The sequence below is a fragment of the Hylobates moloch genome, unplaced genomic scaffold (genome assembly GCF_009828535.3).
Source record: "Hylobates moloch isolate HMO894 unplaced genomic scaffold, HMol_V3 SCAFFOLD_24, whole genome shotgun sequence".
In the NCBI taxonomy this organism is placed as follows: Eukaryota; Metazoa; Chordata; class Mammalia; order Primates; family Hylobatidae; genus Hylobates; species Hylobates moloch.
The window spans coordinates 26,489,695-26,512,041 of record NW_026652299.1 but is presented as its reverse complement, the minus strand read 5'-3'; the positions used below and the strand labels follow the sequence as shown (position 1 = coordinate 26,512,041).

The following is a 22,347-nucleotide window of genomic DNA, read 5'->3' as shown; positions in this document are numbered from 1 at the left end:
TGAGAGGGCTTCCTGCAGGAGGTGGCATCTGAACTGTGCCCAGACTCTTACAAGAGAATGGAATGGAGGTGGTGAGTAGTATAGGCCTGGTGTTCTGAGATGGGAGAATAGCTGAACAAGGGCACGTTGTATTGGGGAACACTATAGTCCAGAGGCTGAAGGTCTGACCAGACATCTGGGTGGGAGGAGAACACGTAGGGAAAACCATAGTAGAAATGTTGGTAACCTACCTGAGCTACTTTACAACGGGAACTTCTCTTCACCCAAACCTGCCATCAAGGGAGTGAAGAGACCAGGCACAAACTGGGAGGGGATATTCACAACACATGTTGCTAACCACATAATGAGTAACCTTAGTGTGCAAAATACTTACTCAAACAATGGGAAAAAGACGACCTCATAGAAAAATGGGCAAAATAGCCAAACAGGCATTTCCCAAGAAGGAAACATTAGTGGCCAATAAGCATGTGAAAGAACACTCAAGTTTCATTAGTAATAAGGGAAACAGAAAATTAGAATCACAGAAAAGAGCCATTTTGGCAAAAATTAAAATGTAGAGGCCATCACCTCCAAAGTGATGGGGCAAGGATATCACAAGGATACGGGGCAAGGCCAGCTCTCAAACTCTGCTGGTGGGAGTGAGTGTTGGCAAAACCAGCGGGCGAAGTCTGGCAACGTCTAGGAGGGTGAGAACATGAATCCCCGGTGACTCAGCATTCCATTCCCAGACATGCATTTACTTTAAACAACCCCGCACTTGGGGCCCAGAGGATGGTATAAAAGTGTTTCTGCAGTCATGTTCAAATTAGCAAAAACAGACACATCCCAAATGCCAGTCAACACAGACTGCTTCAGAGCAGCCCAAATAAATGAATGAAGAGCTCTACACATCAGCAGGAGAATCTTCGGAACAACGCGGAGTGTGAAAGCAAATTCCCGAAGAATACCTCTGCAATGATTCCATGTATATAAAGCATGACAAAGCAAAACGAATTAATATATTGTTAGGGGAGTCAGATACAAGGGAAAACTGTCATAAGATGTGAGGCGTGATAAACTCCGAATCACAAAGAATGGTGGTGTGGGAGGACCTGAGGCAGGAGATTGGGGAGCACACGGGACCTCAAAGGTGCTGGCATGCCCCCAGTCCTTAGAGTGAGCAGGGGATAAGGGTGTATATGTCATAATTACTCAGATATCTTAAACACGCTTTTGTTGTTCTTTTTTTTTTCTTTTCTGAGACAGAGTTTTGCTCTTGTTGTCCAGGCTGGAGTGCAATGGCGCCATCTCAGCTCACTGCAACTTCCGCCTCCTGGGTTCAAGTGATTCTTCTGCCTCAGCCTCTCCAGTAGCTGGGATTACAGGTGCCCACCACCACACCCGGCTCATTTTTGTATTTTTAGTAGAGACGGGGTTTCGCCATGTTAGCCAGGCTGGTCTCGAACTCCCGACCTCAGGTGATCCCCCTGCCTCGGCCTCCCAAAGTCCTGGGATTATAGGCGTGAGCTACCACACCTGGCCACTTTTGTTGTTCTTTTGCATGTTTTCAATAATTAATAAGACCAACTTGTTTTTTTAAAAGGATAGCTGGGTAGAAGTAGTCTCTGGTTTAAGTTGGCTGAGTGGATAGGGATTCCGGGAGCAGGACGGCTGCAGGGCTGGAGCCGGTAGGGAACTCAGGGTTGGTGATGGTGGTGAATGCGTGTGACTGCTGGAAAGCATCTGAGGCTCAGTCGTCTACATGATCACTCCATGGGCCTCTTGGCCACAACATCTAACTGTTGTCCAGGCTCCCTCCAGGCCAGCCCTAGCCCCGTCTGCAACATACACTCATCCCCTATATTCAACCTGCACTCACCCTGTTCCCATTACAGTCCCGGACACCACACCAGACCTGGCCAGCTTTCAGCTGTCACTCCCTATGCAGAGTTGTAATAAAGAAATCACTGTTTTCAGCTGACAAAGAGCAGATTTCTTACTAAGCAAACACTGATGTTTTGGTAGGGAAATTAAGTTATAAAATTGTGCCTACAAAGGAGGTAATACAGATAGACTTGGTTACAATCTAGCCACATGGTCCACAACAGTTGATTCATTCACTCACCCTTTATCAGTTTTCCCCTGGAAGCAGAATAAGAAGGTTATCAGTTTTTGCAAACAGAAAACGCAAAAAGCATAAAAGATAAGAGGGGATTATCAGGGAGACATTTTTCCTAGCAAAGTGAAGACTTTGGTGGAGCAGGGTAGGGAGGGGAGGAATGAGGTGCAGGGCCTGGAGGAAGCCTTGGGTTTGCTCCTTCTGTCCAGTGGAACCAGGAATGTGTCCGGGTCTGGGGAGGAGGCCCTGGGGGAGTCGGTCCTGCTTAGGCCCTCTCCAGGTGAACTGCGCCACTGACTTCCGAGTACAGGGGGACTTTGTCTGTAATAGAAGCCGCCATGGGCTGAGCACTGCTGAACCAAATCTTCCAGAAAGTCAAGGGTCTAAAGCCATGGGTGGGAATAAGGAAATAGGAGAATAAGATGTGCAGTCTTGGGAGTGGGGTTTGTGGGGGGAGGCCTTCGTTAGTGGGAGAGATTTCATTGTATTTCGCTAGAGGCCTGGGTTTTAGTGATGAGAAAGGGCCTGGGTGGCCGGCGGGCTGGACAGAAACTCCTCCACAGTGAGATTCTTAAACTCTGGCCCAGCCTGCCAAAGTGGTGTGTGGAATTTCCTTTCCTGGATGCCTGTCAAAACTAGCTGGAGAATCCTGAGCAGTTCAGATATAGCTCTTCTTCGAGGTGGTGTGCTGCTGACCTTTACCAAGCCTTCATGAGTATGTGCTTTGAAAAGATTCCCCTCCTTAGTGGCACTGGTGTCTGCCTGGAAGTGGAGGCCCCTCATTGGAACAGGGCAACCCTAAGAAGGTGGTAGGGCCCCCAGTGGGTGGGGTTGGGGAAAGGCTGGGACGTGGAGGGAGGCCTTCATGCCTCTCCACTGATAAACGCTTTCTGTTCCTGTATTCCTGGTGCTCTGGGCTCCCCACACTCCCCCTTCCAGCATACCACCCTGTCATTGGCCAATTTCTGCCCTCTCCCCAACCAGATCATGGGGTCTATGTGGGCAGCAAGACTGTGCCTCCTGGAGGTGGAAGGGGCATGGAGTTTGAGAAATTGGCAGGTGCAATGCACACTATTCAGGTGATGGGTACTCTAAAAGTCCTGACTTCACCACTACAAAATCTACGCATGTCACAAAATTGGACTTGCACCCTATAAATTTATACAAATAAAAATTCTATTAAAAAAGACTGTGCTTGGGCCCATATCCCCAGTGCCTGGCATGAGGCTGGCACACATGGTCCCTGGGTGAGTGTCCTCAGAGGAACGAGCACTAAGAACATTCCTCACTGAGTTAAGAAACTCTGAACTCTTGCTACTTTGTTTGGGTAGGACAGGCCAAGTGTACATTTCAGAGGTGCAGTCCGTGGAAGGAGAGGATGGAGGGATGGGGCTCCTGACGTGTCCAGCACACTTCTTGATGGGCACCAGACATACCATCAGTGCTGCAGTGCTGGCTGCAGTGACAGAGGCTTGAGGGCAGCAGCAATTTCTGACCTTTTTAAGCAGTGCCTCAGGGGCAGGGCACTGCTCACGTTTTCCCTCAGCAACACCTTGACTCGGGCTGGCAGGAGTGGCCTCAAGTGACAGCACTTGGGATACAATAAATCCAGCAACAATGAGTTTGGCTGAATAAATGAATGCATCTGGCAGTGGCGTCAGCTTCCACCGAGTGGACAATCTGAACATGTGTAGTCTAAGAGGACTCCCCACCTCAAAAGCCAATCCACCCCACCAATGCCTGAAACTTTACTGTTAGTGATTAATTCCTTTGGGTTGATTACTGCTCTGTTTCCATGTCTGCAGACAGAAACAACACACTGCAGCCCTGAGAACCATGGCGAGACTCTCTTTCCTCTCTGAGGACAGTCATGGCACAAGGAAAAGCTCTGGCTTGGTGAGATCTCACAAGCTGGGCAATCTTGGGAAGTTCTTAAATTCTGGCAATGCCCAGTTCTCTCCTCTATGAATTGAGGAGAAAATCCCCCACCTTACAGGGTGTTGGGACGACTGAATAGGACACCGCTGGCCCGGCACCCTGCAGGGTGTCTGCAGTGAAACTTGGCTTTCCTTCTAATGTCAACAGGGCAGTGATGAGAGCAGGGGACTGTCCGCCACTCGGTATGTCCCAGGTGTCCTTCTACATGCTTTACAGACACCCATCTAGTCCTCACAACAGTTTCACACGGGGAGCCACTATGTCCCCATTTTAGAGATGGGGCCACTGAGGCTTGTGGGGCTAAGCAAGCCCAAGGATGTAAAGAGTATAAGCAGCATAGGCAAGATGTGAGCCCTGGCCTCAACCCTGTTCTGTCTACATCCTGGGGGTGTGGAGGGGAAATGTCCGAGAGTGGGGGCCCCAAGGGACAGGAGAGGAACCGAAAAGGTCATCCCGATCCTGCCGCAGCCCCTCCCCCACTGCACGCCCGCCTCGGCCTGCACATCAAGATTTGCTCCACTCCCCGGCCCCTCCTGCTCTCGGCTGACCACCACGGCTCTCTCCAAAGCCCAGAGCCAGCAGCTCCTCTTCTGCGAGGGCTTGGCGTTCAGCAAAGATCAAAGACCAGCCCATCTTATCAGACACGCTCCTCGTTAAACTTTTACAGGCCAGATTCCATTATAAATGAGCTGTCTGTCCCACGCAGCCCAGCGAGTGCATTCTTGGCTTTGGGAATCTGAAGCTCTCAGAGCTGGGGAGGATTTTAGCAAGGGGTGGGTGGTCAAAATGCCCAGTAAGTAATCTATGCTGCTCACTGGGAGTGTGTCACTGGAAAAGCAATCAGCCTTCCCATGCCTCGGTTTCCCCAATTATCAAGTAGGAGTGATTATTGGGGAGTGATAATCCCACTTGGCAGGGAGGGTGACGTGACGTAAGCCGGGGGCTGGGCACAGACTCCTGCTACTGCTCCTCTGCTGGTCTGACCCAAGTATCCCACAGCCCAGAGATGGGGAGGGGCCTGCCTGATGGGGTCTCAGGGCCGTTTACATCACAGTGAGCCAAGGCTGCACATCTAGTCGGTCTACCCTCAGACAGCCGTGGAAGGAGGATGTGCTGCCGACACATCGCCTGCACCCAGGGTTTCTGGGTTCCCTGTCCACCTGTTGTCCAGTTGCTCTGAAGAAGTGGTTAGCAACAGCCGGTTTTAAGGAAGAGCTCCCTGGAGATGGAGAGGCAGTGTGGACCCATGTGGAAAGGAGGGACAAGTTGCCTGGTGGGTGACGCTGGGCCCACCCAGCATCTCATTCCAGGGGGCAGGTGGACATGCCTTTCGGAAGTCTCCTCCTTCCTCCAGGCTCTGAAAAGAAACAAGCATGTTTTCAGAGGGAGGAGAAGGTTCTTCCCAAAAAACAAACAAAGCCAATCCTCTGTGAATCGTGAACCTCGGGTGCTGTGCCAAGAATCAAGAAGAAAATATCTTTCTGCTCAACCCACCCGTCTCAGTGAATGACTGAGGACAGAGTCATAAGGGCCCGGGATGACACCGGTGAGTCACAGGCTGAGCAGGCTGCTGTGTTCATTAATCTCATGGCGAACGGTGCAGTCTTTATGGGACGCTGACCTTGGAAAAAGCAATCTTCAAATCCCCCCAGACTGGAAAGTTCATGAGTTCAGCCCTGTAGCAGCAAAGAAACTACTCTCTTAAGTGAAGGCACACCGACACCCGGCTAAACATCCCCATTAACATGCAGTCTCGGGGACCAAGTGGGGCTTCAGACACTCTTAATGCTGTCTCTGGAGGCCCTGGGTAATACGCATTTTGTGTGACCAAGCGTGCAGATGAAAGGGAGGTGAGGCCCCCATGCCCACCAGCTGGCATTCACTCTATTGCCCTAACATACCTGGGCCTGGGTTGATAGCTACAACCCTGAGCCATCTGTGCCAGCAAGAGCCCTCTCGTCTCTCCTCCAGGAAGGGTGGCCTCGGGCCGTGACTGCCAATGCAGTGCAAACCAACTACAGCTCAGGATCAAGAGATCTGCAGGAAGCCATGAGCAGTGGTCAGGTTGGGGGTGGAGTCATGGATGTCAGAGGTCAGATGGTGCCAGGCAGGAGGAGAAAGGAAGGCTGAGATACTGCAGCTGTTCCCACCCCATACACTCACTGCCTTTTGCAAACTGAGAATATGAATAGGTTTAGGTCAGCATGGAGGGACTTGTCTGTGAATGGGTTATCATGAGGAACCAGGGGATTTTTAACAACCCGTGTTTTGGCGACGAGGCGCTGTCAGTGATGAGTCCAGAAAGCCAACAAGCAGCTCTGGGCCTGCTTTCCTGGATATCAAGCAAGCAGGGGGGCCTGCAGTGGTCCCCAAACTCTGGCCTGTGCACGCCTGTAAATAAGCATATTTCCGGGATTCACCCTAGTCTGAAAGTTAACAAGAACTCCCGGGGCCAGGGCCTGAGAATGGGCATCTTTAAGACGCATCCTGTTTGTTCAGATCTGCAGCCAGGTTTGGGAACTGCTGCATGGGGAGTATCCACACCTCCTTCTGGGCGGGAAGCAGCTGAAATTGGTCCTCTCTGAAGCCCCAGAGAAGGGCAGGGCAGGGCAGGGCTGGAAAGGTCCTCAAAAGCAGCATAGGGAGCTGAAGGTCCACCCCTGCCTCCCGAACCAGGAGCATGGACTTCTACATTCCCCTCCAGGATACAAGTTAATGCTGGCCCAGGGCAGGCCGGACTCATGCTTGTGTGACCGCATACACTGAGGAAATGGGGAACACCGGCTTAGGGACCTTTCCTCGCCACACCTCAGCCTTGCTCCCTATGACACCCCGGCAAGCCTATTTCTGGGAGACAGGGGGCCCAGAGGGCGTCCAAAGAGCTTCTCTTTCCTGTGAGTATCACAAGGTTGGTGAGACTGCTGGGGGTGTGTGGCCCTATTCACAGCCAGCATTCTCTTCTCGCCCTTGTACAGACTCTTGGAGACTTAGGGATGTCCCCATGGGGGCCTCAAGAGAACCCTGCTTGACCAACAATCACACTCCTGCCCCATTTGTCTCCCCATCACTTGTGGTTTGTGCAGCCCAAAGACGCTGCAGCAGCAGTCCACGGGCAGTGACTTTCCTTCCCCGGAACCACGTGAGCATCAGTAAGCCATGCAAGCCTGCTGTGGGTTTGAACCTTAAGTGATCGGGAAGGGTGCTCTGCAGAGGAGTGGGCTTGGGTGTCTATGAGGAGGCCATCGAGCTGGGCTGGGCTGCAAGGCTGTCCTCACACCAACCTCCATGCCCTGCCTTCCCCACGTGCAGCTGCCTGTTTACAGCTGGGTGGTCAGCCCTGGTCCTGCTCCTCTCTCCCCCGGGCCACTGTGGCAGCTCTGGCAGATCCTCTCGCCACAGTTCCCACCCTTCTCCTGTCCATTCCCTAACGACTGCTGTAGTTGTCTGAAAATAAGCCTGACCACTCCCCACTGCTCTTGGTTGCCAAAAGGAGGAAGTCCAAATTCCTCAACTGGGGGAAAGAAAGACCCCCTCACACTGCACCACAGTACTCCTTCAGCCCCATCCCCCACCTTCCGTGCTGCAGTCCCCGGACAGTCAACTCTCCCAAGGACATGCTGTGGCCGGCCTCTGCCACCCAGTCTCCCAGCCTGCCGTGGCCCCCTTCTCAAATCAGCAAGTGAGGATAACAACAATGATCATGATTGTTGCTCATATCCATTGAATGTTTCCAAAGTGTTCTAGACGCTTTACTTACATTACCCTGTCTCCTTCTCAAAATAACTCAGTTGGCTGGGTTATGTGGGTTGTCTCAGCAGATCTGGCCCTTCTACAGATGAGAAAGCTGAGGTGAGTTAATTCATGTTAATCACAGCTAAGGAGGGTTCAGCAATGGGTCCCAGCGTGGGTAGCCTGGCAGGCTGAGAACTGAAAATGGCAGGCTCTTGGGTGATGACCAAGGTACTCCCGAGGGGCAGAGGGCAGGGCAGAATGAGAGAGTGCAGGGAACACCTCTCTGGAGCCTGCACACACGGGGTGTGCCCTCCCTGGAGCTATCAGGATCCCGAGAGGGAACAGGGAAGGGGTCTGGGTGCTTGAGCAGTGGAAAGCAGGAGGTGCAAGGGCTGAGTGGCGGGCGCACCCACGAAATGGTCACCGGCTCAGGGCAGCAGGCAGAGGCTCAGGCTCAGCTGACACAGAAATGAGATGACACCGCACCTCATTTGCTGTGCAAACATCTACGTAATTAGACACATTTGGTGCTGGCAGGGAGAAGCGGGCTACAACGTGGGCTTGATGGATCGGGATGCTCCGCCGGGTTCCAACCACATTCATCACGGAAGCCACAGCCACGGGGCCATTTTCCTCACAGGCTTTGCCCTGGTTCTCACCTGGGACACTGGGGGTGGAGGAGGTGAGGGTGTGGGCTTTCCAGAGCCCAGGGCCAGCCCTGAGGCTCTTGTTGTGTCCCCCACCCGGTCTGGCGGGAACCAACTGTCTTGAGGATAGTGTGGAGCTGCTGGAAGCCCACCCTAGCAGGACCGGGTAGGGACGGGGGCCTCTGGGAGCACCATGCTGCTGCCCATCACTGGGGCTTAACCAGACTAGCCCCTCCTTGGCTGGGGAGGAGATCTGCACCCCACAGCCTGGTCTCCTTGCCCTCACGGAAGTAACTACCTTGCAGGGATGTCACATAGAAGTCACTGTGCCTCTCTGAGCCTCAATGTCTGCATTTGCAAGATGAAGCTTAACCCCCATCTCACAGAGCAATCAGGAAGATTCACCAGTACAATACACCAGGGCCCAGGGCCGTGCCTGGCCTGCTGCAGACCCAAGCAAATTATAAATATGCTTCACCGTATTCTACTGGCTGACTCCAGACTCCACACTGGGTCTCAGTGATCCCAAATAACCTGAGTAACGGCCCCCAAGAACATCCACACCCTAATCCCTGGCATTTGTTAAGTGTTTCCTTCTACAACAAATAGGACTTTGGAGACGCAACTACTTTAAAGATCTTGAAATGGGAGCCACAAGTGGATTATCCCAGTAGGCCCGAAAGGCAATGGTAGGTGTCCTTAGGAGAGAGAAGCAGGGGAGGAAACTCCCACAGACCAGGAAGAGGGTGAGGTGAGGACAGAGCAAGGGGGAAAAGGTGATGTGTGTGAGGATGGGGCTGTAAGCCAAGGAATGCAGGCAACCTCCAGAACCTAGAAATGTCCAAGAGTCTCTCCTGGAGCCTCCAGAAGGAACTAGCCCTGCGAGCTCCTTGATTTGAAGCACCATAAGACTTATTTCAGACTTCTGACCTCCAGAATGATATGAGGATAAGTTTACATTGTTTTAAGCCATGAAGTTTGTGGTAATTAGTTACAGCAGCCTTAGGAATCTCTTCAGGAATCCAACCAGTGAAAGAGCTATGTAGCCCATGAGGGACAAGGCTGTCTCTGTGGGCCTCTGGCTGGGCCACCCCTCCCTGCTGCATGCCAGCATCCACGGCCTCCTCCAGGTGCTCTAGCTCACACCCCACCCTCACTGGCCAGGGAAGGAAGCAGGCCCTACCCAGAGCTGGAGCATGGCAAAGCCTGGTGAAGACCCAGGCCCCTTCCCAGCCCAGGGCTCCCACCTGCACAGGGAAGGATGGCACTGAGGGCCTCCATTCTCAGTAGGGGCTCTGCCTGCAGCCAGGGCTCTCAAGCCAGAGCCCACAGCTGCATTACCTGCAAGGCATGGCACACATAGACATAGGCCCCTTCCACGGAGTCTCTCACTCAATGGGGCTGGGCTGTGGCCTGAGGATCTGCAGTACCGACAACAGACTCCCAGGGGACACCGCTGCTGCTTGGCCAGGGGTTCTGGGAGTGATTGGACTCAGGGCAGTGCCCTAACGGAGGGCTGAGGTGCTGTCAAGAAGGGCTCAGCTGGACTCGTCAAAGGGACCCATGGTCCATACTTATGCTCCCACAAGAAAGGCCAGCATGCAGCGGAGGGCCTGAGCTCAGGGGGCTGGAACTTGATTTCTAACTTCCAAAGTGGGTGAGCCATAGGGTTAGTCATCTACCGACTCTGTGCTGCTTTGGTTCCTTCATTTGTAAAATGGAAAAACACAAAATGACTCTTTTTTGGGTTGTTGAGAGGATTAAATGGCATGAACACATAAAAGCATTTACAGCAGGGCCTGTTCACAAGGTCAGTTATGATGAGGAAGGCAGTCATCACTGTTGGGGTCTTCCTACGCTTCTGGTGGTGCCTCTACACACTTCAGGTGTATAGGGAGAGGTGAGCCAGGACATTCACCTGCAGGCAGAAGCACTCCAGCATGGACTGTCTCTGCACGAAGCTCTCAGCATTGCCCAGGTCTCCTGACCAACATCCCGTGCAGGGAGCACTTTGAGGCAGGCCTGCTATTCCCAGGATCCATGTCACTGAACCAGCCAAACATGACTCATGAGCGAGAAATCAGCAACAGCAACCCCCTCCCAAATAGGGACTGAGCTCCCTGGATGCTCCTAGGAGTCTCAGACACCACTGACTGAGCAATTTTTGGGTGGCCCAACTAGTTCCAAACACATGCACTTTCCAGAGGTTTCTCCGGCTATGGTCTCAGCCACCTGCAGGTGGAGGGGCCCTGGAGGTGAGCAGAGGGTGGAAATGACCCCAACACCCACCAGGCAGACATAAGGCTGCTGCAGTGGATCCTAGTCAAGTGAGAACCAGGTATGCGCACTGAAAGAAAACAAAAAGTTCCCAACATGTCAATAGGACACAGGACAACTGGAAGGGACCCCAACGGCCAAATCTGGGACAAGTGGAACAACACAATAAATATTGATAGTAATAGAGTATAACCCATAGAATCATACAAATGACCATGCATCCATGTGCATAACAATAGACAACCAAATATATAAAGAAATGTGGGAGGCGGGACAGCTTTTCCTTACAGGAGAATTCCAACCACTCAATGTGGACAAAGTGATAGAAACAGAAAATCGCCATTTGGCAAACACTAGTAACGACTGTTTCTGGCAAGAAGCATCGATGGATGTATAAGTTAGCAGATGGAAATATGGTAAGAAACAGGATATTTCCATATCCTCTAAGTATCACCCCACAAAATACTTATTAATTACGAACGGGATGACTTTAAAGTGGAGAAGCCAGCAGACAGCCCCACAACCAAGTGGTCAGCATTTCCAGCAGTGAGAAGCGTGAAGATCATAGGCCTCCTGACAGGATGCCTGGAAAGGACACACATCACTTTTATAGTATTATTCCCCAAAACGCATGATCCGAATGTCATCATGAAACAGCATCAATCAGGCAAACCCAAACCCAGAGACATCTTATATAGTAACTGGCCAGTACTCTTTAAAACTGCCAAGGTCACGAAAGACAAAAGAGACTAAGGAACCATACCAGACAGGAGATGACGAAGGAGTCTCGACAACCAAGTAGCACGTGGAATCCAGGACTGAGTCTCGAACCAGGGAAAAAAGACACTAGTGGGCAACTGAGCAAATTTGGAAAAGCTCTGTGGGTGAGTGAACAGCATTCTGTCAGTCTTGGGTTATGTAAGATGTCAACATTTCAGGAGCTGCGTGAAGTGTATACAAGAAAGCCTTTATGGTTTTTGGAACTGTTTTTGTATGACCTTAATTATTTTAAAGTAAAATATTTAAAAGTAAAACAATTTTTAAAAAGAAAGTAGAAGTCCCAGGTTTGCTCCGTCTTGGGGAGGCAATGGGTGTGCGGAAACAGGACTCTGCTGAGGCACAATGCTGTGAGCACAGTGAGGGCCCAGCGAGTGTTGACTGACTTCACTGGGATGGGAGACGGTAGAGGCAGGAGGATGCGCCTTCACAGGTGGCGGGCGGGGAGAGGCCCTCCACTCGGCCAGCACTGGTTGTACACCTATTCATGCCAGCGTTGAGACACAGAGGTGAGAGGAGAGCTCAGAGCCGGCTGGGAGGCAGGTGGAAGAACGGATGATGATGCTGTGGATTGAGGGCAGCAGCCCCCGCTCAGTGTGAAGGATCACAGTGCCCCTGAGGAGGTGACTCCTCGGTTGAGGCTTGGAGGTGGCCTGTTGTGAGGAGATTCCAGGCACATTGGGCAGGCTGCTGGTCCCAGGCACAGTGACATGGGACAGAACCACAGACAGCACCTTGGCATGAACAGGTGAGGGGGCTGGAGGGTGTGGGCATGAAGATGCTGGGTCGAGAGGGGTCTTGGGGCTGGCTGACCTTTGCAAGAGCTCTCCTGGAGGCAGGTGCAGGGAGCAGCAGAGAGTTTGGGGGTAGGGAGAAGGAGGGGCCCTCTTTCCTGGAAGGAGGACGGATGGGATAGCCAGAGACCAAGACTTTGAGTCCTAAAGGCCAAGAAATGACACCAGCCAATGGTCTTAGAGGCCCCAGGTGGGTATGACGGGGACAGTGTTAGGCAGGTGGAGACCACAGGGTGACCCCACACCTTCTACCTGGGGACCTCAAAGCTGGGAATAGGAAGGGCCCCAAAGCATCACTTTGAGCTTGTCCTTTTAAGTATAGTGACTATACAATTTACTATTCAAAGGGGGACACTTGAAGAAGTAAAAAAGGGTGCTCTGAATTATTATGCTGGAACAACATTACTTATATGGGATCTTAGACCTAGAGAGGATTCCCACTTCGTGGATGAAGAAAGAGCTCCAAACCATGTACAGATACACCAAGGAAGCCCAGAGCCTTATAAGTGGTGATGTGGGCTCGGGGGTGGTTGGTGTTTATATGCTGCCCACCCACACGCTCACACAGGTCCCAGGCCATGATAGCACAGGTGATTGCCCGCTCAGGACAATGTAGATCAGGAACCCCCAAAAGAAAGACAGAGGCAGGAGATGTGGCTGAGGCTGCTGGCCCAGCCTCCCCATGGCAGGTGACTGCACGCCAGGAGCAGCAGGCAGAGGGCAGGACTTACCCGTGCACACCGTGGACAGAATGAGGCTCGTAATGGTACCTTCCTTCCTGGTGTCGCATGTCAATCGGTAGGGGCACATGGAACGGTGGTAAGAGATGCTGCGGCACTGCAGAGGGGGAGAGAGAAACAAGACTTCAAAAACTTTTCCCCTCCCTCAAAAAGCTACTTTCAAAGGCCTTTAAAGCTCAATGAATTTCATAGCAAGAGCAGCCAGGACAAGGGGCTCGGCGGTGCCCGCGCGATCACACACCCATGAAGGGGGATGAATAAATAATCAAAGTCTGCCCGAGAATCCTACATCTTCCACATAAAAGATCCCCAACTGTGCTCTTGACAAAGACAAGCAGCTAAGCACTCTTTGAACTTGGGGAGATTACAGGCAGGGCCACGAAACTGGGCTCAGCCCGCAAATCAGGGCTGACAGAGCGACAGGCTCCAACTCCGCCGGCTTCTGCCCATGCTGGCCCCGGCTGCGTGTGGCTCCAGCAGCACCAGCTTACGGCATCTGGATGCTGCAGTGCACGCAGGCTGGAAGTGTTGACCTAGAGCCATTTGTGACGGCAGGGCCCGCAGACCGTGCCGCTAGCCTCAGGAAGGCCAAATCCCACCCAACTGCTGTCCCGTTTTGCTGGCAGTATAAAGCGGACATCTATGTGGATCTGTTAGTTCTCCAGCTCTTAATATTAATTCTTGATCCCTAAATGCTGTCGGGTGCCCCCAGGATCGAAAACGCCAGCACGTGCGTGTCAGTTTCCAGAGCTGAGTCAGCCTCCTGTCTGAACTTGGTCTGCCTTCAACAAATCATCATGATAATTGTAGGATGCTCTTTGTTTATTAAAAAAAGATTCCTGGGTACCCTGGAGGCAAACATAATTATAGGCTTTAGGAAAACAAGGCTTTTAACAAAGTAGTTATACTGGGAAAAGGGCTAAGAAGTGGGGATTTCTTAGTCGACTCTCCCTCGGTCTGAAGGCCACAGGCCAGTGGGGAGCAGGGTTAAGTTTGGATTTCTGAATATTTTAAAGAAATGTGGATGGGTTTGTGATACGTATGTACAGGTCAGCTGACTGCCAGGCTAAGAAATGCAGACAAATTTTTAGGAGAGATGGCCAGGTTGGTCTCGAACTCCTGACCTCAGGTTATCCATCTGCCTCGGCCTCCCAAAGTGCTGGGATTACAGGCAAAGAGCGAAACTTTATCTCAAAAAACCAAAAAAGAAACAAACAAAAAAATGTAGAAAAATAATGCTACTAACTGTTTCTGTGCAAACAGATTCTGGTACAATACCATAAACACTATGAATTCTTATTTTTTTCTTCTTGTAGTAAAGACACCCAAAATTTACCATTTAAATCATTTTTTTTTTTTTTCTTTTTGAGACGGAATCTCACTCTGTCACCCAGGCTGGAGTGCAGTGGAGCGATCTCGGCTCACTGCAAGCTCTGCCTCCAGGGTTCACGCCATTCTCCTGCCTCAGCCTCCCGAGTAGCTGGGACTACAGGCGCCTGCCACCACAACCAGCTATTTTTTTTTTTTGTATTTTTAGTAGAGACAGGGTTTCACCATGTTAGCCAGGATGGTCTCAAACTCCTGACCTCGTGATCTGCCCACCTCGGCCTCCCAAAGTGCTGGGATTGCAGGCATGAGCCACCATGCCCGGCCCATTTAAACCATTTTTTTACATGCACAGTTGAGTGGCATTAAGCACCTTCCCATTGTTGTGTAATCATCACCACCATCCATCTCCACAACTGAAACTCTGCACCCACGAAACACTAACTCCCATTCCTCTCCCCCAGCCCCTGTGCATTCACCATTCTACCTCCCGCCTCTATGAATTTCCCATGCTAGCTATTTTGTGCAAGAAAGATCATACAGTATTTGTCCTTTTGAGACTGGCTTATTTCACTTCGAATAATGTCCTCAAGGTTCATCCATGTTACAGCCTGTGCCAGAATCTCCTTCCTTTTTAAGGCTGAATAACAATCTATTGTATTGGATAGGCCACATTTTTTTTTGTCCATTCATCTGTCAATGCACGCTTGGGTTGAACACAATGGATTCTTAATGGGAAGAATCTTTTCTCCTGAAATTTTAACTTTAATTTTTACATGTTCAACTCCATCTTCATAATTTCACAATACTGGCACTTTCCATGGGGAGCAGGAAAAACAAAAAGCAAATTTTCTCACCCTGATTCAATCAGTTTGCCCAACTCAGACTCAAAGAGGAGTTGGTCGCAGGCACGTGGTCCAAGCCTCTGGCCCAGCTATCACTTCCAGAGCCACCGGGTGCTGGAAGGACAACCTTTTCTCTGAGGCCCTGGCCCCGCACAGGTGAGCCGGGCATGTGGCTGTGACTAAGGCGGCTGTGACAGGACCACCAGGTGCTCTGGAGGCTGGGGAACACGAGGGTCAGAGCTCACTCACCTGCTGCATGACTTTTGTAAGTTTCTTTGCCTCTCTGAGTCTCCATTTGTTCATCTGAAAATGGATAACAGTAACTACCTACATGGCTGCTGTGAAGATGTAAAAGCCCACACAGAGGAGGCGCTTCGCCTACAGCCTGTGCAGATAGGACGCACTCAACAAGTGTCACTGCTGAGGAGGACAAGTAGCACTCATGTTTGGAGCCTCCAAAGTCCATCATCAAACTATGAATTTAGTAATGTGGGGCACAGGACAAGTGGCTCATACTGGTTGCAAACCCTAGGGAGGGTGGGGGGCCAAGCACTGCTTGCTCACAGACCAAGAGACCACTGGATCCCCAGGCAGTCAGCAGGGAAACAGTGTTCGCTTTCCCAAATGTGTAGAAAAGGGCCTTAAAAACATGGCAGGGCAGACCAGATTCCAGTATTTTGCCAACAAAATAAAAATGGTTGTGTGTGTATGTGTGTGTGTGTGTATTTCTAAATGTTTCCTTACATCCAGAAGCCCCCTGATGCAACTAGTGTTACTATGCCCATTAAAGAGATGAGGAAACGGAAGCCAAGAATGATTCATGGCCTTACTCAAAGTTGTAGGACTGAAAAACGACAGTGCCAAGAGGAGAATCCAAGGCTCTGAATGGCTTTTCCCTCCACCCAGCCTAAATGACACTCAGAGGCAGCTCCCAAGCGCCAGGGTGATCCTAGGCCCCCATCGCCCCACCACGTCCCCACCTTGCTATGTACTTTAGTTAACAAATGCACACACAGTCCATAGCTCTGCTTTCAGCACTTGGCAAATACCAGCTCCTGGGTCTTCCCAGCGACCCCAGGAAGCTGCATTCAGCCCAGGATTCCTTGGTCTTCACACAGGCCATCCCCCAGCACCCTAGTGTGCCTACCATTCATGGTCTTGCTCCTCCAGAGGCTGAGCGGGGGTCTCCTAATGCCATCAGAGCCCAGACCACCCCACCCTACCCCCACCTATGAGCTGACATGCTCTACTCAGGATTCAGGATTCAGGCAACTTCACCCAGGTCTATAAAGTCTATGGAACACTGTGAGCTTCAGGGGTTTACCAGGCAAACATGAAGTACAGGTACCACTGAGGCTGCCCCTCTGCCCCACAAGACCAAGCCATGGTGTGTGTGTGTGTGTGTGTGTACGTGTGTGTGTGAGGTGTGTTTGCATATGTGTGTGGTGTGTGTCTGCATGTAGCGTGTGTGGGGTATGCATATGTGTGTGCTGCACGTGCATGTGTATGTGCAGTGCGTGTATGTGTGTAGTGTGTGGTGTGTGTCTCTGTTGTAGTATGTGTGTGTCTTTATATGTATGTGTATTGCTATATGTGCATGTGTGTTGTATGTGTATGTGCGTTGCTGTGTATGTGCATGTGATGTGTGTGTTGCTGTATGTGGATATGCTGTGTGTTGTATGTGTATGTGTGTGTTGTATGTGTATTTATGTGTTGCTGTGTATATGTTGCTGTGTATGTGTGTGCTGTATGTGTGTGTTGCTGTGTGCATATGCATGGATGTTATATGTGTATGTGTGTTACTGCATATACGTGCACGTGTATGCTGTATGTGTGTGTGTTGCTGTATGTGCATGTTGCTGTATATATACATGTGTGTTGCTGTGTATGTGTACATGCATGCTGTATGCATGTGTGTGGTATGTGTCTGCTGCCGTGTTTATGTGCATGTGTGTGTTGTATGTGTACATATGTGTTGCTGTGTATGCGTGTGTATGTGTATATTGCTGTGTATGTGTGTGTGTGTGCTGTTGTGTGTGTGTTTGCTGTATGTGTATGTGTGTTGCTGTGTGTATGTGGAGGTGGTGTGTGTATGTTGTTGTGTATATGTGTGTGTGTGTGCCGTGTGTGTGTTGCTGTGTGTATGTGCATGTGGTGTGTGTTGGAGAAGGGGCCTGAGGCTTCCAGAAAGAGGCCTGGGGAGGGGACCCACAGAGTCCTGCTACAGTGGGGCCTGCCCTCTGTTGTCTAGCAGCTCCCGGGGTGGAGGCTGTGGAGGTAACAGGAGAAGCACTTTCTCTTTCTCCAGGCAGGCAGGGCTGCAGGTGGCACCTCTTACCAGCTCTGCTGCTCTCCAGGAGCCTGGGTCACCTGTGGAATGTGCAGGCTGCACCCGTGCACTCCTCTCTCACCCCCTGGAATCCCCAGGAGGAGCCTGGGAACATGTGTTAGTGGGTCCTCCTGTCCTGGCAGTGATGTGTGAGGTTGGCCAGGGCAGAGTGGCAATGTGCCTACTAGGGTTGATGTTGCGGGGGCTCGTCTCCAGCAACGTCTGCTGCCTCATGGGGCTTTGCTGACAGCACCTTTACTTTTACCATTAACCTTGTTCTTATTCCCATTTTTCAGGAAAGAACATCAAGGCTCAGGGTGGTGTGACTCTACTTCCATAAGAGCAATGATCCATCGGGCAGTAAGTGACTGGTGGTCTCATAGTCTTTTCCCCACACAGCCCACCCCAGCACCCAGCATGCAGCAGGCCTTCAGTGAGTAGGGCCTCTGGCACTGCTATCCCAATATAGTAGCATAGTGTTTGCCCCAGGATGGACAGGGATGCATAAGGCCAGCTAGTCCAGGAAGGTGCAAGGAGTAGGACCAGGGACTTGCCCGGACCCTTCTGCTCACCCTCAGAGAGAAGACCCCATCTATTCACATCAGCAGTTGTGAAGTATGAATAGCTGTCATCTAGAAATATTCATTCAAATACTCATTTATTTATTTATGCATGCATCTACCTTGTATTAAGCACTTGCTATGTGGCAGGCACTGTTCTAGGCCCTGGGAATAGTGTTGTGACAAGGAAGCCCACACCACGGCCCAGTGAGAAGAGGCAGGTGGTGACAAGTCAGCAAATATATTTATAACATAGTGTCAGAGGGGGATGAAGCTAAGGAGGAAATCTACCAGGGAGAGGGAACAGAGGAGACATGGATGAGGTGCAGAGGTAAGACAGCCCCTTTGGAGAAGGAGCTTGGGGCAGAGAGAATAGCAAATTCAAAGGCCAGCTGTCAGGAGAACTCAGTGATTTCAGCATGAAGGCTAATTTGCCAGGCACAGAAGGATGGATGGAGGTGGAAAGGCAGGAGAGAAGGTCCTATCACACTAGCCAGGCTGTGGGAAGAACCTTGGGATTTTTTTCTGAGCAATCTGGGAAGCCCCTGGGAGATCCTGAGCAGGCAGCCACCTGCTCTGATACAACTTTTGGAAATGCTGTACAAAGAGGGTCCAGTGCTGTGGGGCAGCAGTGCCCATCCGCCAGGAATCCCAGACTGGCCCTGCCACTAGGTGGCCATGGGACTTTGGGGAAATTATGTCCCTTCTCTGGGTCTCACACTCCCTGCACAACGGGGATTAGAGGAGCTCTGAGGTCCCTTCCTACTGGCACATTCCTGCGATCTGTAAATGGTTACCCACTTCCCAGGCAAAGGGCCTTGCTTATTCCAGCCAGTGACACCCCAAGGCTTCAGAAGGGACCCTCTGAGCAGGTCCAGACCAGGGCTCTGGGTGCAGGTGCTGGCTCATCTTTGTGGCCTTGTATGTATAATGACTGACCCAGCGGCCCTTCTAACCCACTTGACACACCAGTCCCAGCCCCAATCCTCTGAGCCCAGCTGTAATAGGACAGCACCCCAACACACACGCATACACGTGCACACACAGTCTCTACAGACCAGCTTTTCTTCCCAAGTAACCTGAGGAATAAAGGTTGACCCTGACTCATTGGTGGTCTCTTTCAGACCAGCACGGATTGTCCCACAGCCCCCGATGGAAACATTCAGAAGTGAATGCCCTGCTCAGGAAGCCCCCTGGCCGGGCTGAGGAGGGAAAAATTCTGCTTTCCAACTCTGGCAAAAACCGCTGCATCCAGAGGCTGCAGAAGCCCACAAGGAGCATGAAGATGCGTGGGAAGAACAGGCGCTGCCTTGAGTGACATCCTGAGCCAGACCCTTGCACACACGGCTTTCATTGTTGGCTTTTATGTTTTTTTTTTTTTTCAAGTAAAAGAAAAAATCCAAAATTAATCATGTCCTTCCGGCAGAGGGACAGACACACCATCCCCCCGCAAACATACACACCCCATATGCCATTTCAAAGAAATGACCCTCTTTTTAAGTTTCTGAGGAAGAAACTCTAAGATGGGAATTTTCAATGGATCATCACTCCCCTCTGGAAAAAAAAAAAATGCACATTTGTTTTTGATCCTACACAGAAAGCCCAACAGCCTGAGAAGCTGAGGGTGGCGGAGTGACGGCTTTTTCTTTAAAATCCTGGAACTTTTCTATGCCGCAGTTTCAACACCAAATGCTTCTTGCTGGCGGTCCCAGGGTGAGCGGACATTGGTGTGGGCAGTGTCCTGGGTGTAATGGTCTTCTTGTGTTAGTGAGGAGGGCAGTGAGGGGGCAAGGGGACAGCCCTTCCCCGGAAGCCTGGCTCAAGTTAATGCCCCATTAGAAATGATCCTGTGGATTCCTGGGGGAGAGAAGGAGGTAGGGGTCTGCAGAGTTCAGACAAAGAATCGGGAAAACTGGGTCATGGAAACATGACCGGGCGGCCTCCGTCAGCAGCCAGAGGAATTCTCCTCGGATGAAGTCATGTGTTGCCACAGCACAGAGGCACTGCCCCGTGGCTGGGCTCCCAGAGAGGCCTGAGGACCTGTTCCACGGCAGAGAGGCCAGGGAGGTGAAAGCAGCCACCTCCCAGGACAGATTGGCTGTGTTGGGGATGCCCTGGCCCTCTGGGCTGTCCAGTCCTAGAGATTAGCACCGTCTCCAGTTACCACGGTCTCTTCCATCAGGACTGCAGGAGGGAATTAGCTTGGAAGCATGTGGCCGCTGTGCACCAGGCTGGCCTGGACCAGAGAAGAAATGGGTTTCAGAGAGAAACCGAGTTGCCCCGGCACTGATGGAGGGAAGGTGAGGCCCAGCCTTGCACGATACAGGTCTGTGTTACGACCAGGCAGTGCAAACACATCTCAGTGCAGCTTGTGGGCCCAGGAAGGAAGGCAGTGGCACGGCTGGGGCCTGGATCCCCATCCTCCTTGGGCAATTGGCCCACACTCCAGGGTCACCATATACGAGGCCAGTGCGGTAGCTGCATCCATGACCAGAAATCAAGGAAGGGCGCATGAGGCCTTTGGTTCCAAACGCCAGGGCCCTCAGCCCCTTGGCGGTGGCCAGGATGGGGAAACCCGGTGATGCTGAGTGTTGCTGTGGAGGGTTCCAGGGATTGGCTCCCATGCTGCAGGTGTGAATCTCAGGGGACAGTGCTGGAGCCATGTGGAGAGAGACTCCTTTGGAGCAGCCATGCTGCGTCCACTGGGCGGGCCCCATATCAGGACCATAGGTCCCCATGCCCTGTCCACCTGCCACACTCAGGTGGCCTCTGTGATGCCCACACACACCTTCACAGCCTTCAGGCCAGGAGGCTTTGATCTGTGTGGGACCCTGGCCGGCACTCGCACACAAAGCACTCCTGGGGTGCCTGCTCTGTGTCGGGTCGGGCACTCTTACGTGAGGAGTGGACTCCAATCAGCTGAAGTGGAGGCATTCTTACTTGGCATGTCTCTGGGATGACTGGAGAAGGGCTTTTTGACATCCAATTTTGTTCTCACTATGGGGGACTTCGGGATTCTCCAGTTAAAAACTAATTTATCATGTTCCTTTAACTTAGAATTCCTTGCATATTAAGTAACATCCAGCATAGCGTTATTTTCTTAGAAGTAAACAGAACTTGGGAGTCATGGGAATGAATTCACACTAAAGTGTAGATGGCTTACTGGTTGCTTTTCTCCTAATGGAAGGACCTAGGCACAAAATACACCAGTATCTTTGGCAGAAGAAGGCGCTAGTGTAGAGGAAAGAAAAAAGCAGTAGACGGGCGGGCTGGAAGTCAAGGTAACCTTTACAGTCAGAGTGAAGTCCAGCTTGCTCCAGCATCACACATCAGCCAAAGGACAGTCCTAGAGGACATCACCTGTCCCTGTTGTCTAAGGAGCTTGGGATAGGAGCAGAACACATCTGACCCATGAATCCAGACAGACCTGAGTGTGAACCATGGCTCTGTCATTCGATAGCAAGTAATGAGTGTTCCAAGCTTCAGTTTCATCATCTGTAAAATAGGAATGACATCAACCTAACTGCTGTGAAGAATATTTATGGTGGGCCAGGCGCAGTGGCTCACGCCTGTAATCCCAACTCTTTGGGAGGCTGAGGTGGGTGGATCACCTGAAGTCAGGAGTTTGAGACCATCTTGGCCAACATGGCGAAACCCCGTCTCTACGAAAAATACAAAAATTAGCCAGGGGTGGTGGTGCAAGCCTGTAATCCCAGTTACTGGAGAGGCTGAGCCAGGAGAATAACTTGAACCTGGGAGGTGGAGGTTGCAGTGAGCTGAGATTGCGCCAATGCTCTCCAGCCTGGGAGACAGAGAGAGGCTCCATATCCAAAAGAATATTTATGGTGTCCATAGAGTAGAAACCTAATAAGTGATAATGCCCTTCCCCATCTCTGAGCAGATGTGACGAGGGTCCCAGTGCTATGGTAATGAAAGGAACTTTTCCTCCATTCCCAGTATAAGGGACATTGAGATGTATCAGACCGAAACTCACATATGGCATCCACCGATGCTCCCTCCTTCAGCCATCCAGGTCTGATCTAGGGATATGATGTAGTTCAGACACATTGCCCCACTCATATGGCCTTGACATACACAGGCTTTGGGCTCCACCCAGCTCAGTTCTGCAGCTGTCTCTGGAATCCATGGCAGAGCTGCTCACCACCCAGGGCAGAGTTCTCCATGCACAGATGTGTACTCTGTGCAAACTCACTGCTTGACAGAGTGAGGATGCAGGAACTGACAGAAGCCATGGCTTTGCAGGGAAGATCTTCTATAAATTAA

General features: G+C 51.4%; 1 protein-coding gene across 1 annotated transcript in view; it reads right to left on the bottom strand.

Moving 5' to 3' along the window:
- The window catches only part of GLI2 (GLI family zinc finger 2), a 255,836-nt gene that overhangs the window by 52,630 nt on the left and 180,859 nt on the right, over positions 1 to 22,347 (bottom strand). The window contains exon 3 of the mRNA XM_032145841.2: positions 12,995 to 13,100. Within this exon, the coding sequence (XP_032001732.1) occupies positions 12,995 to 13,100 (106 nt within the window). The remainder of the gene's footprint in view (positions 1 to 12,994; positions 13,101 to 22,347) is intronic.